This window comes from Eretmochelys imbricata, chromosome 6 (assembly GCF_965152235.1).
Source record: "Eretmochelys imbricata isolate rEreImb1 chromosome 6, rEreImb1.hap1, whole genome shotgun sequence".
Taxonomy (NCBI): domain Eukaryota; kingdom Metazoa; phylum Chordata; order Testudines; family Cheloniidae; genus Eretmochelys; species Eretmochelys imbricata.
The window spans coordinates 25,895,461-25,908,901 of record NC_135577.1 but is presented as its reverse complement, the minus strand read 5'-3'; the positions used below and the strand labels follow the sequence as shown (position 1 = coordinate 25,908,901).

At 47.9% G+C, this 13,441-nt stretch overlaps 1 protein-coding gene across 1 annotated transcript in view; it reads left to right on the top strand.

Annotated features, from left to right (window-relative positions):
- The window catches only part of CTSD (cathepsin D), a 33,866-nt gene that overhangs the window by 15,185 nt on the left and 5,240 nt on the right, over positions 1-13,441 (top strand). Inside the window, exons 4-7 of the mRNA XM_077818258.1 lie at positions 2,380-2,498; positions 8,229-8,428; positions 10,551-10,673; positions 12,227-12,371. Coding sequence (XP_077674384.1) covers positions 2,380-2,498; positions 8,229-8,428; positions 10,551-10,673; positions 12,227-12,371 — 587 coding nt within the window. The remainder of the gene's footprint in view (positions 1-2,379; positions 2,499-8,228; positions 8,429-10,550; positions 10,674-12,226; positions 12,372-13,441) is intronic.

Below are 13,441 nucleotides of genomic sequence, written 5' to 3'. Positions count from 1 at the left end.
TAAAATGGGTGAGTGAAATAGAAACACCAATAATGTTCCAACTCTTACAGCCGTTTTCCTCTGTAGAGGTCAAACCCTTTACAAAGGAGATGTCAATATCGTTATCCCCATTTTACAGATGGGACACACAAGGCGAAGCAACGTGCCCAAGGTCACAAGCATAGCCAGGAATAGAACCTGTGTGTCCTGAGTCCCGGTCCCGTGAGCTATCAAGTTAATGGCCCTTCCTTCTCCCATCTCTCCTCCTGTTCTGTCTTTTTTCCCGCCCCCATCTCCCACACACACTCACATTAATTCTTTTCGGAATGACCTTGATTGGGTAATGAGCCATTCCATGTGTCGCTCTGCTTCTCCCCAAATTATAGCTATGTTGTCCTATTGCTCAATGCTGTCAAAAAAGCCTATCTTGCTAGATCTGATACCAACTGTCCTAGTTTCTAGTTTATTACTGCCCAGACTATGCATGCACATGTTTATGGATCTATAATTAATAATAACTATGTTTTTAAAAATGTTGTGGCTAGAACCAAAGGCTTACAAATTACAAGGTTTTCGCCCGGTGATGTTACAGTATAATAAATCTCCAAAGAAGAAGATGTCAAACCCAACTGTGGTAAAATGCCTTTTAAAAGCCACCAAATGTGCTACTTAAGCAGAATGTATATTTGTTGGCTCCACTTTCTCCAAACATGAAAGGTGACCTGCAAAGCCGGGGGGCGGGGGGAAGAAGGTGAATATTGGACTTGTGCCCTTTGTGATACATAGTGGTTTGGCAGGTGGATGAATATTTTTATATAAAATATTTGTATAACATATATATAAAATATTTATTTTATTTTTTTTTAGTGGGTTTGTTTCCCATTTGTTTTTATATATTGGAGATTTGGGCCCTGTCTAGGCTGGAGACTCTCTGATTCAGGACTGGTCTGTCTTGGAGATTTTGTACAACTAGAGAGCTAGGGAAAGGTTGACAACCCAAGAGCCAGGAGTAAGATAGCTGCGCATTTGAGAGGGGAAGAGATTTTTAGCTGGTCTGTTCACAGCTCTGTGGTCCTGATTCTCAACTTGCACCTTGCATCGCTCATTTTACTCTAGTGCAAAGCAAATGTAAAATGCTCCCAAACTGGAATTGAGTTTGCACAGATGTGATTATGCACAAGGTGCCAGGCAGTGATGTATCAGGTTCCATCTTTTTGGCTTGTTTGTCTTTTGACCTATTTAATTCCAGGGATGAAAAAACATTTGGGAGCAAGGATGTCATTGCTAATGACTTCTTGTCTCCAGCCTTATAATTAAAAACAATCAATGTCTGCTGAGACATCCATTTAGACCCTTGAGCAAAACTGGGGAAGAAATAAATAAAATTCCTGAACTTTCTAAGGTATAAAACAAATAGGCGTGGCGGATAGGGTGACCAGATGTCCCAATTTTACAGGGACAGTCCCAATATTTGGGGCCTTTTCTTGTAATAGGCGCCTATTACCCCCTACTCCCTGTCCTGACTTTTCACATCTGCTATCTGGTCACTCTAATGGGGAAAGACATCCTTCTTCCCTCTTCTTCCTCCCCCCCAATTTTTTTTAAAAATTTTTTTAAACTAAAACCTTCCAGGCCTTATTTAGAAAGAAGGGCAGAAAACCTATATTTTAAAAAAATCTTTTCCAGGTCACCTTTAAGAAAGAAACGCTATGTGATCTAAATGAGTGAATACAAAAATTAATGTTTTAATACCTGTATATACTTAAATTCACCCAAACTCTCCGGAGCACAAAGCATCTTCCTCTTGGGGCCGTTATGGTGACTTGAGCATCACTCTCTTGGTTTCTAATGTCCCCTGACATATCAGCCATGTGTAGTCTAGTCTCCAAATCCGGTAGCCAAATCCTATTCAACTGCTAAATTGGATCTCATCATTGAATTGCTCACATGTTAGAAATGCTTTATAAGGCATTCTGGAATTGGCATATGTAAGAATGAGGGTTCTGCTTACCCTCTCCTTCAACATGCATTTACTTCTAAGAGCAGGGGAAGGAGCATGATCTGGAGCTATGAGGGTGGGATTAGGAGTCTGGTAGTCGTGAGTTTCTTGATCTGTGTTCCACCACTGACTTTAGTGTGACCTTCACTTCTCTGCTTCTTCCCCTTCCCCCCCCACCCCCATTTGTAAAAGGAGGATCCTCTATCACATCTCTCAGGTGGGTTGTGACATTAATTTCTAGGAGTTCCTGACAGCTTTTTTTTTTTTTTTTTTTTTTTTTTTGACCCACTCAGTTAATTAGCTAATGCCTGACCAGTGCTTCAGACAGGCAACGCACTGTGTAAATTGCTGAGCAGCATTCATATTGTGTGTACCTCCTGTGTTCCTATTCCTCACTGCAGTGATCCATCACAAATACGACTCCTCCAAATCCAGTACATACCAGAAGAACGGCACAGCTTTCGCCATCCATTATGGAACCGGGAGCCTGTCTGGATACCTCAGCCAGGATGTTGTGGGGGTTAGTATTGACTGTACTTCACTTCTGCAACCCATGTAGCCCCTCGTTGAGCCAGGAATTCAGGCATGTGCCTTTGATTTCAATGGGACTTAGTAATACCTAGCACTGCTCATCAGATCTCAGAGCATTTTACACAGGTCGGTATTGTAGGGTGGGGAAACTGAGGCACAGAGAGGGGAATCAACTTGCCGATGGTCACCCAGCAGACCAGTAGTAGTTAGGCATAGACCCCAGGTCTTCCGACTCCCAGTCCAGTTCTCTAGTCTCTAGGAAAGACTGCATCCCACTATTCCTTAAAGGTAAGCACATGCTTAAGTGCTTTGAGTCAGGGCCTTAGTTGGGGATCTCAGTCCACCTCCCCTAGGGACACATGTCCACGTTGCAATTGGCAGATCTCATTGGCGAGGCTAAGCATTGAGCGAGTGTAGTTTAATCTCCATTCTACCACCACTAGGGGTACTTCCATCATATCAGACTTGAGGCAGTCCGGGGTAAGCTTGCTCTGCTATTGCCTGTATTGCATTAGTTTTGCTTCTGTGTAGAAACTTGGGGCCTACACTTTCAAGTGACCTGTGATTTTTTTGGTGGGGAGGGACTGCATCTTTTTATTTTTTTCACCCCAGCACTCAACTTGAGACAACTTGAAGGGACCTGATTACCAGAAAGTGCGGAGCATCCACCCTCTGAAAATCAGGCTACTTCAGGGTGTCTCCAGTGAGGCACTCAGAAAATGAGATGCCCGAAATCACTCATCACTCTTGAAAACGTGGGCTCCGGGCTTTCCGAAGCACAGCTGTGACTTAGAGCTCAAGTCCTGTTGAAAGTCACTGGGACTTGGGCTTCCAAATTACGTAGGCCGAGGTCCTCAAAGGTGTTGAAATCCATGCAAATTAGGAGCCTATATACCTCTGAGGATCTGGGCCTTAGTTTTCAGTGCTGGCTTGAGAGCCCTAAACTTGCTTAGCAAAATAGATAATCTATAAACCTATTTTAGGTAGGCCCAGAAATCCACTGGCATTTTCTGTGCCTGTCCCAGTTGGCTAACAAAGTCTGCTGGTATCAAAAGAAGGGGATCTCTCTCCTCCTCCTCCTCCTCCTCCCCCCCACACTGAGCAGAAAAACAGCCTGAATTGAATTTCCCATCTGGCTTGGATTAGACTCTAGCTCCCCTCTGCCAATCTTTTCTAGACTAGTGCAGAAATACTTGACTTACAACCAGAACGTTCCCTTGTAGGTGTTATCCCCGTAAGCAACAGGAGACTCTGGGACTGATTCAGAATGAATCCTCAATGGGCAGAGTCTCACTGTGGTCAGATGACACCATGAGTGAGGTTTCCTCTTGCTAAGATTCACCATCAGTATTGCCCGGACGAGTGAGAGGATTTGCCACCCCACAATAAGCAAGGATTGACCTTCAAAACCAGTAGATCTTTCCTCCCCCTATTCCCACCCCCAAGTACTGCACTGGTCTTGGGAGATCTGCAGTGCCCAATGCTATCCCTGTCCCTCCATTCTAGCTCTCTGTCCCTGCTCCCGTGCCTAGATCCCTGGCATCACAACGTTCACCTCTAAGAGTTGTTCTAGACCCTAGTCATTCCATTTCAACCTTGCAGCTTCTAGGATTCACTAAAACCCCTTCCAAGGATTTTGTGGCTGTTGCCCAATGAAGTCATTTTGCATTTAGCAATAAATGTTCCACTTCTGTTAGGTTTAAAAAAAAAAAAAAGTCTAGCACCAATAGAGATGTCTGCTTTTGCCCTGTGCAGTCGGCTGCTGTTCGTGGGATTGGAGGATTGCGGGGGGAGCTGGGCGCAGGTGACGGGAGAGATGAAGAGGCAATTTGAAAGGAGCTGCTCCAATGATGGAGTGGGGCGGTGATCCAAAGCAGCTGGCTTTATGGGATTGTGTTAGTAGGTTTCAGTGCTCTCCAGTTTAATGGAGGGAGTGAAATGAGTCAGAAGGAAAATTGCAGCTTTTTTTAATTATCATTGGAATGCCTTCTTTTTAATTAGTTTGTTCCTGAGCCTGCCTGGGGGGGGGAGCTCTCTGCAGCCATTGCAACTTGCAATGTTCAGCTTCCCTGTGTGCTTAAGTGATCGAAGTCTGTCCTGTGATGAGCCGAGTTTACAATCCAAGGGAGCACTGCAGTGGGTTCCTGGCACTCTCAGAGGTGGGGCGCTAAATGCTGGAAACCTAAGTGGCTTCCCGTGCTGGGCCTGTTCCTGCTTTCATTGCACAGCCCAAATTCCCACTGATGTCCGAGAGAGGCTTGGGATGCACAAGAGATGTGAAATGGGGGCCATTGTCAATGTCTGAGCCCAGACCTAAAATGCAGCCATCAAGCTGGGCCAGATCCTCTGATGGAGCTTTGCTGATATCAACCAGCTAAGTCACTATTTGCCAGCTGTGGGTCTGCCTTGGCGGGTGTTTGGCAAGGACAGCTGACTAGCTGAGAGGGAATGGAGGACTGTCTTTCCCTTCTCTGCTTTCCCCTTAAACCCCTGCCCCTAAACAGTAATTCTGGGCATCCTGAACCTTTATTGAACATCCTAGGGAAACACACCCCATGAGAGGTAATAGAAACACAGAAATGTAGGGCTGGAAGGGACTTCAAGAGGTCCTCTAGTCCATCCCCACACAGTGAGGGAGGACCAACCAAGACCATCCTTGACAGGTGTTTGTCCAGTCTGGTCTTAAAAACCTCCAGTGAGGAGGATTCCACAACCTTCTTTGGAAGCCTATTCCCATGATTCACTAGCCTTGTAGAAAACCTTCTGACTTCCTGATGGAGGTGGGAATCGTACTCCAAGTAACAAACGATGAATGCAGTTGTAGCAGGGGAACCCCTGCCTCCCAGAGTGCTAGTGATCCCAAGTTCTGCCAAGGGGATTCTAGCTTCACAGGAAGCTTAGGGGGTGCTTTACAAGAACAGGACAGAAAACACAGACAGCTGAGTGCTAGGCCGATGGCCCTGCACAGTGAAGTCCTCAATTAACCACACAGCAGGAAGGGCGAGTTCAAGGCAAGATTCCTGGCTGGGGTAAATTGACCCCACTCCACTGAAGTCATTGAATCTACCCTGCCCTACACCTGCTGAGGATTTGGCCTTCAGCCTTCATGCCCCTTTCAGTTTTTGGTCTTTCTGCTGAGGCTGCTAACTATGGTGCCAATTGCAGGATGTGATGCGGGAGACCTCTCTGCAAGGAACTGGAGCGAGGCCACCAACCAAGCATCCACTAGTAATGATTTTTGATCATTATGTACCTGGATGGGAGCCAAACAAGTGACTTAAAGAGGGAAAGTTCTGTAACCCAATGCCTTTGCTCTGCTAAAGATGCTCTTAGGCTTCAAGCCTGAAAGTGCGTGCATGCCTGGCTACCTTGGTGCATGTCAAAATGTTAGCAGTTTTTGGTCAGCTTCCCAGCTGGCGTAAATCAGCATTGCTCCAGCTGGGGATCGGGCCCGTCAAATATTTCATTGCTCTTGTTTAAGCACTGAAGTAATTCTGTGGTGGTGCATTTATAACTTCTGAAAACACCTCCCTCTTCTCAGTGCATTACCGGACATGTCACTCGGGTCTTTTCTGTCCCACATCCTGCTCTGTGGGTTTTCTCTCTTGTGACGCAAATGACACTTTGAAACAAAGTGTCCTTAGTGCAGTTAAAATAAGAACTCTCTGCACACAAAGCAGGCCTGTGCACACACCCTTACACACTGACACAGAGCGAGGCACTATCTAACCCTAGGGGGATTTTAGTCATTCACAAGGGATCGTTTTCTGATGTCAGGTCAGAGAGGCTGAGCTTTTCCTTTTCAGTACAGTTCATCTCACTGTAATGCCGTCAATAGGAGTTTCAGACCCAACCAGCAGGGACTGAGGAAAGATGGTTAGGACTCTGAAAGCATCCTGGTCCAATTGGTAAAATTGCCTGTGATCATTTTAAGCCATGAGATCTCGTGAACAGCTAGAGATAGAAACCAAAGGCCAGATCCCCATCTGGTATAAATCATCATAGCTCCGTTGACTTCACTGGGGCCAAACTGATCTCCTAGTGCTTTACACCATGTCAGTCCTTCTAGCCATGAGTCTGGCAAGATCGCTGACCTTAAATTCACATCGGTCTGATTACCACTTTGCCCCTCCTACCACCCCAACACAGCCCTTCAGTGCCCACCTCAATGTCATGACCTGCTTTCCTGAGAAATGTGGGAGCCAGCATCTGTGGTGTCTGCTCTCTGAATGTTTGGGGTCTCCTAATTCAAAGGGCATAAGTAGGGCCGTAAACGTAGATGGGGAAACTTTCCCTAAACTGAGGGACATGCCATCCAAATCCCACTAGACAGACAAACATGTCGTTCAGAGCAACAGTTCATGAGGGGAGGCTGCAGATTCTAGCTAGGAAAATAAGGTAGGTTGGGTTTTGAAGAAGGAAAGAGAGCGGTGGGGGAGGGGAGGTTGTTTCAGGAGTAGGGGGCAGCATGGTGGCCGCTGAGAGCGGAAGGAATGGAAAGGTGAGGAGGCACGTTGGGAATGCAAGGGGAAGTTGTAGCTGGGGACAGGATTCTGTAGGGCCTCAAGGATAAGGAACAGGAACTCGAATACAAGGCAGTAAGTGACCAGAAACCAGTGGAGGGACTGAAAGAGCAGAAGTGATGTGGTCAGAATGGAAGTTCCCATTAGCAGTGGTTGCTTCAGACATGCCTTTGATGGGGGAGAGCAGTGAGGCAGTCAAGCCAGACAGGAGATGGTTGTCGCGGGGGTGGATTGCAGGGGATGACCTCAATAAGGGGATAGCAAGGAAAGGGCAGGTAGAAGCTACAGGACTCAGCAACTGGCCAGATGTGTGTGGGGACAGGAAGGATAACGGCACTGCCAGTGGTTGGGGGGGAACCTGAGAGCCAGTCTGAACTGGAGTCGGACACGCTAGTGCAGAGCTTAGGGAGGAGGGCAGTAGGGGTGGTGGTCGCTGTGGTAGGTGAGGGAATGGGTGGGAGAGGTACTCCCTCTCTTTAGGGGATGCCAAAGCGGGGACAGAATACAGAATCGTGTGGGGCAGAGAGGAGGCCAAGAAGTTACTAAAAAACCACTCTGAGGACATGAGGAGAATCGGGAAAGCGCAGGCCCAGGGAAGCCATGAGGTGAAAGCCCAGGAGAGAATGGGATTTATTATTGTTACTTACAATAATAGTAAGCACCTAGCAGCCCCAGTCCTGGACCAGAACCCCCTTGTGCTGGGCACTGTACAAACACTGAACAAAAAGACACTCCCTGCCCCAAGGAGCTAAGCTATCGGTGACCTGCAGTTGGGCTGTTTCAGTTCAGTGGAGGGGGCACAGTTCGAGCCGAGGGGCTCAAGGAGGGCGAGCCAAGAGAAATAAGAGAGCAGCTAGAGGAGTAAGTCTGATCCAGGGAAGGGAGCATAAGCATTTCCTGTCATGCCATTCACAGGGAGCTAAGAGGGTCCAATGTCGGTCTGCCTGCAGTAGATGTGAGTTGTATCTCCAGTGGCCTGTACTTGTAGCATAGCGTTCTGACCTGAGATCCACCCATGATTTCTCTGTGAGGCACGCATTAAGGGGCAGGATCTCTCTAGCCAATGCTAGAACAGCTCTCGCACGTTGACTCCATCCTGTTTCTAGGAAAGTGCTTTCTCCCACCCAGGTACTCTGAGACTGTCTGTCTCTTTTTAACCATCTTGGTTTTTGGTGGACTTCCCCCCACCCCTGCAGATTGGTGACTTAGTTGTCAAGGACCAGATCTTTGGTGAAGCAACCAAGCAGCCTGGCATAACCTTCATCGCTGCCAAGTTCGACGGCATTCTGGGTATGGCCTTCCCGAAGATCTCTGTGGACAAAGTCACACCCTTCTTCGATAACGTCATTCAGCAGAAGCTGGTGGAGAAGAACATCTTTTCCTTCTACCTCAACAGGTGACGCTGTGTGGGGCACGGAGCTCATTCTTGAGACATCTGGTCTGGCTGTCTCCAACCTGTGGGCCACCTCCTGTCCTCCCACCCTCATTCCAAGGGCCAGATCCTCAGCTGATTGGGGTGCAGCTGTATTGAAATTGGCATCCCTTTACACCAGAGGAGGGCCTGGCCCCAGAATCCTATTCCTGCAATAGGGTCCCTTACTCCTGCAGGGAGAGTGAGCATTCATCTCTCGCTGTAGCTACTTCCCACAGGTTGCTTGACATCGGGCAACTGATTGAGGTGCTCCGGACATAGCTGCTTTGTTGTTTTTAAAAAAAAAAAACAAAAACAAAAAAAACCTGATTCTTTCAGTTCTCTGGAGCTCCGCTGATTTACATCATCTGCGAAGCTTTCCCTTTCCTGAATGCCTACAGCGTGTTTGTCACCGGGCAAAGTCTGCATACGTCCTGCCCCGAGGCTCTGGCACTCGAATGGCCTGATCCTTTGAGGAGATGAGCGTCCCCAAAAAGACTTGAGGATGCTTAGCAGCTCCCTTTGTCCAGCCCTAAGTTTCTTCCCCGTCTGGCCCCTTAGGCAGTCACTTCCACCTGTGCAAAGTGGGTGTGTTAATGCCATCTGATCAAAATGGCAAGTATCGGGGGGTAGCTGTGTTAGTCTGTATCCATGCAAACAACAAGGAGTCCGGTGGCACCTTAAAGACTTGAACAGATTTATTTGAACATAAGCTTTCGTGGGTAAAAACCTCACTTCTTCAAATGCCACCAGACTCCTTGTTGTTTCTGATCAAAATGGTAGCCTTTCACATCCACTTTGCACAGGTGCCGTTAACAGTGTCATAGCCAAATAGGGCTGGAAGGGACCTCCAGAGATCATCTAGTCCACCCCCCTGCACTGAGGCAGGACCAAGTATACCCAGATGCCTACCCAGGGGGTAGAGGAATGGGGTCTCAGTGCAGAACTCTACCCGCTCTGTATATGTTGGCAGAAAGTCGAACTCTGGACTGGGAAGGAGTCGTGGATTCCTTCTGAGTTGGTTCACATTAGCCCTATGCATGTAGTGATGGGAATCACTGGTGGGCCTTGCTGAAGGAGTTGAGGCCTGATTCTCCTCTCCCTTGCACCAGTGACAGTTGGGAGTACCTCCACAGAGCTACATTGGTATGAAACCAGTGTGAGGGAGGGGAGATTCAGGGGCTTTGTTCCTAAGAGGAGGGGTTGAATGTGGTGCTGTGGTGGACCAGGAGAGGCTGTGAGTTTCAAGGGGAGTGGGAGAAGACCATACGGAGGAAGGACTGGGATCATGGCAGCAGGAGGCCCTGACACCATGGCGTTGGCTGGTTTTGTCATACCCATCACCACCCTTCCAGACTTCAGCATGGTTTTCCATTTACCTGGGAGAGACCAGACTCCTTGGGCTGAAAACTCTCTTTATTGGGGGGCGGTTTCTGGTTCAGTTAAGGCTAAAAATCCCCCATAGCAATGCTTCCTCACACCTATTCAGCTGCAATCTGTGTGTTGAAATAACCTGGAGAATTTGGTTCTCTGGGCCAAGAGTCAGGCAATAACAACGGATCATTTGATCAGCTGCATCCCTGCCCACATAAACACATGTTGTTGGCTGGATGCAGGGTATTGTACTAGTGCATGGGGTGACAGAGCTTATTCTGCCCCTGCCCTAGCCCCAAGTGCAAGGGAGATAAAGAAATTGTCTATGTCTGTCTCTTTAGTCCTGGAGCTAGTGGTAAAAAAAAGTTGGCCAGTCTAGGCTGTCAGTGAGCAATGATCCTTCTTCCATTGCTCTTTCCTTGCATACAGTGAATTTCTCTAGGTCTCAACACAACATCCATAGCTGTTACAGGATGGCTCCACCCTCAGCTAGCCTAAGACACGCTAGAGTCCCCTTATATCCCCTCTCTCCTCACAGCCTAAGCCACAATGTTGGTGGTTTAATATTTTTATACCTTTCATAGGTGGGTGCCCTGTGCGCTCGCGTTCTCTTCTTCCCACCCCCTGGCATGAGTGCACAGGGATCCCTTGTAGAATGAGCGTGCTTGGAGAAGCAGTGTCTTCCTCCCCCCCCCGCTTTACTTGAATTGATTTTCTGTCTCTTCTCTTTCAGGGACCCATCAGCTCAGCCTGGAGGGGAGCTGCTGCTGGGGGGGACTGATCCCAAGTATTATAGCGGAGACTTCAACTGGGTGAATGTCACACGCAAGGCATACTGGCAGGTCCACATGGATCAGTGAGTTCCACCTCCTTTTCCGCGTTCTCTCTCTCTCTCTGTCACACACACACACACGTCTGGACTGTACCCTTCAAAATCCCATAGCACACCTAGCCAATTAGTCCCTGGGAAGTAGAGAGAGGCGGAAGACAATGGGATAAATTCTGCCCTTGAATACATGGGTGTAAATTCCATTGTTTTCTATCAGGCCTGCTCTGTGCTGGGCACAAGCCACCAGTGCAAACACTTATAAGCTGCAGCTTATGCCAACTTCAAGCAGGAGTAAACCCACCAAATCACGGCTTTTGGCATCTTTACCTGTCTCCCCCGGGGCCTCGCTACACCGATTGCTATCGTTCCCAGAGGGGACGAAGCCCCAGAGTTGCTTGAACGTAAGGGCTGAATGGGGCTCCAAGAATTCAGCACTTGATGGAAGGGGCCCTCTTCTTACAGGCATGCAGTAGTAATCACTCTGCATTGCTCAGGGAAGTGAGAGAGAGACTGAGCCTGGTTGCGTGGTCCAAGCAAAGGGCTGTTAGCCAGGAAGCCCTGACTTCTATTCCAAGCTCTAGACCAGGTCTACACTACAAAGTTTTGTTGGCGTAGCTTTGTCAGTCAGGGGTGTGGAAAGAGCCACAGCTGAGACAGCTCTGACTGTAAACCCCCTCCCAGTGTAGCTGCAGTGATAGTGACCGAAGAGGGCATCTTTCAGCATAGCTAATGTCATTAGGGGAAGTGCTGTCACTATGCCAACAGAAAAGCTCCTGTGGGCATATGCTGTGTCTACACTAAGGGCCTCTGCTGGTATAGCTTCACCGGCAAAGCTTTTGTAGTGTAGATAGGATCTAAGGATCTCCAAGTGCCTCCCACCCTTCCCTGGCACCTGGGTTAAGTATCATTATCCCCAAGTTATTTCATGTTTGCAAAGTGCATTGAGACCCTTGACAGGAAGGTTTTATAACAGTGCAGAGTATTGTGATACTTAACATCTGCAAAGGCCAAACCAGTCCCCACCTCACCGGCCTAATACACTTCCTTTAAAGTAAGAAATGTTACACAACCCTTTTAACCCTTTGCCGTCCACTGTGGTACATACTGCTGCATAAAGCACTGTGGAAACAGATTCAGATTTCTGCAGGGGAAGTGCCAGAATACATACAGGCTTATGTGTCATCATCCTGGTTAACTCACCCTGGTAACAGGTTTAGCATGTCAGCGAGCTGTGGGACACCAGGCAGAAATTAAAGATGTCTGGACAAATGCAGCTTTGGCCGTACTCCAGCAAAGTACGTATAACTTCAATCACATGAGTGCTCTCATTGAAGTTGATGGGACTATTCACTTAAAGTGAGGTATTTGCTCAAGTGTTTTGCTGGATTAAGGCCTAGGTTTTTCCATACTTCATCATATTCTGGGAGTTTTAACTCTTAATTCCCCTACACAAGTTTGCCAGTATTTTTATACTGTTCTATCAAGGGTTTTTTTTCCCCTGTTTAACTGATTCATTTATGCAACCTGGGCTCCAACTTACAAAGGGCTTTTGTTATCTGGGAATCTTCTTCTTCACACAGACTGGATGTTGCCAACAGCCTGACCCTGTGCAAAGGGGGCTGTGAAGCCATTGTGGACACTGGAACCTCGCTCATTACAGGGCCAACAAAGGAGGTGAAGGCGCTGCAGGCTGCCATCGGGGCTAAGCCACTCATCAAAGGACAGGTAACCCTGGCAGAGAAACTGGGTGGTGCATTGGAAACTCGGGGAGGGCAGAGTATTCCAAAATACTGGTGCCCCCACTCCTTGGAATCTCTACACTTCCCCTCTTCAGACAGGTTAACATCAAGCTTCTCCTTACTTTGTAGATCTCTTATTTCTGTCCTTCCCTGCATCTCTACCTGTCTTTCCTCCTACAGCCCCTTCCCACTCTCTGTGCTCTGCTGAAGCCCCTCTTGGGGGGGATTCCTTTTCTCCTTTTTCTACTCCTGAAAAACCTCCTGATTAATATGACCCAAATCCCCTCCCTCTCCCTGCCCATAGCTCCTGAAACCCAATGGTAGTGTTCCATCAGCACTTAAGTCTTTCTGTCCTGCGTCACGCCTCTAGACTGCAAGCTCCTTGGGGCAGGGACCTTTGGCACGGCGAGCCAGGTGCTGTACACTTTACAGCCCCATACAGAGAATTAAGGGCAGCAGCCTGGGAGAGGGAGACACACACGCTGCTCCTCCCTATCCTGAACCACAGCTAGTGAGCTTGGATTCTCTCTCCTGCTTTGTGTGGGAGGAGCAAGTTGCCATGGAGAAATCACAGCCCCCCTGAACCGTGATCATGCCAGTTCTGGATAAACTAAGACTGAAGCAGCCAGTGAGGAAATGGACTGGAGTTTAATAGTCTCCCACACTGTTTCTTGGCCAGCTGGGACAAGAATTAAGGCCTGATCCCATTGACTTCAGTAGGCTTTGGTTCAGACCCTGTATCCCCTCCCTGTAGCAGTGGGGGAAGGGGCGGAGGTAAATTCACATTTGAGAGCACTTGCACAAAAGTCCTACAGGTTTTAATGTACAATGAGAATCTTCCCAGGGGCTTTTTTCCCATCCTGTAGAACCTAGTAGAGAATCAAGTCCCCAGTATAGGATTCTGTAGGGTGGTTAATAAAGGTCTAGGAAGGATCTCCTTCTCTACTAAGTTCTGTAGGGTTTTAGAACAATGTGTATAGAGCATTATTAACCTATTAACTTATTATCAGCCTTATTAACTTCTGCAGGGATAAGGGTGCCTGTAATGTAGTGACA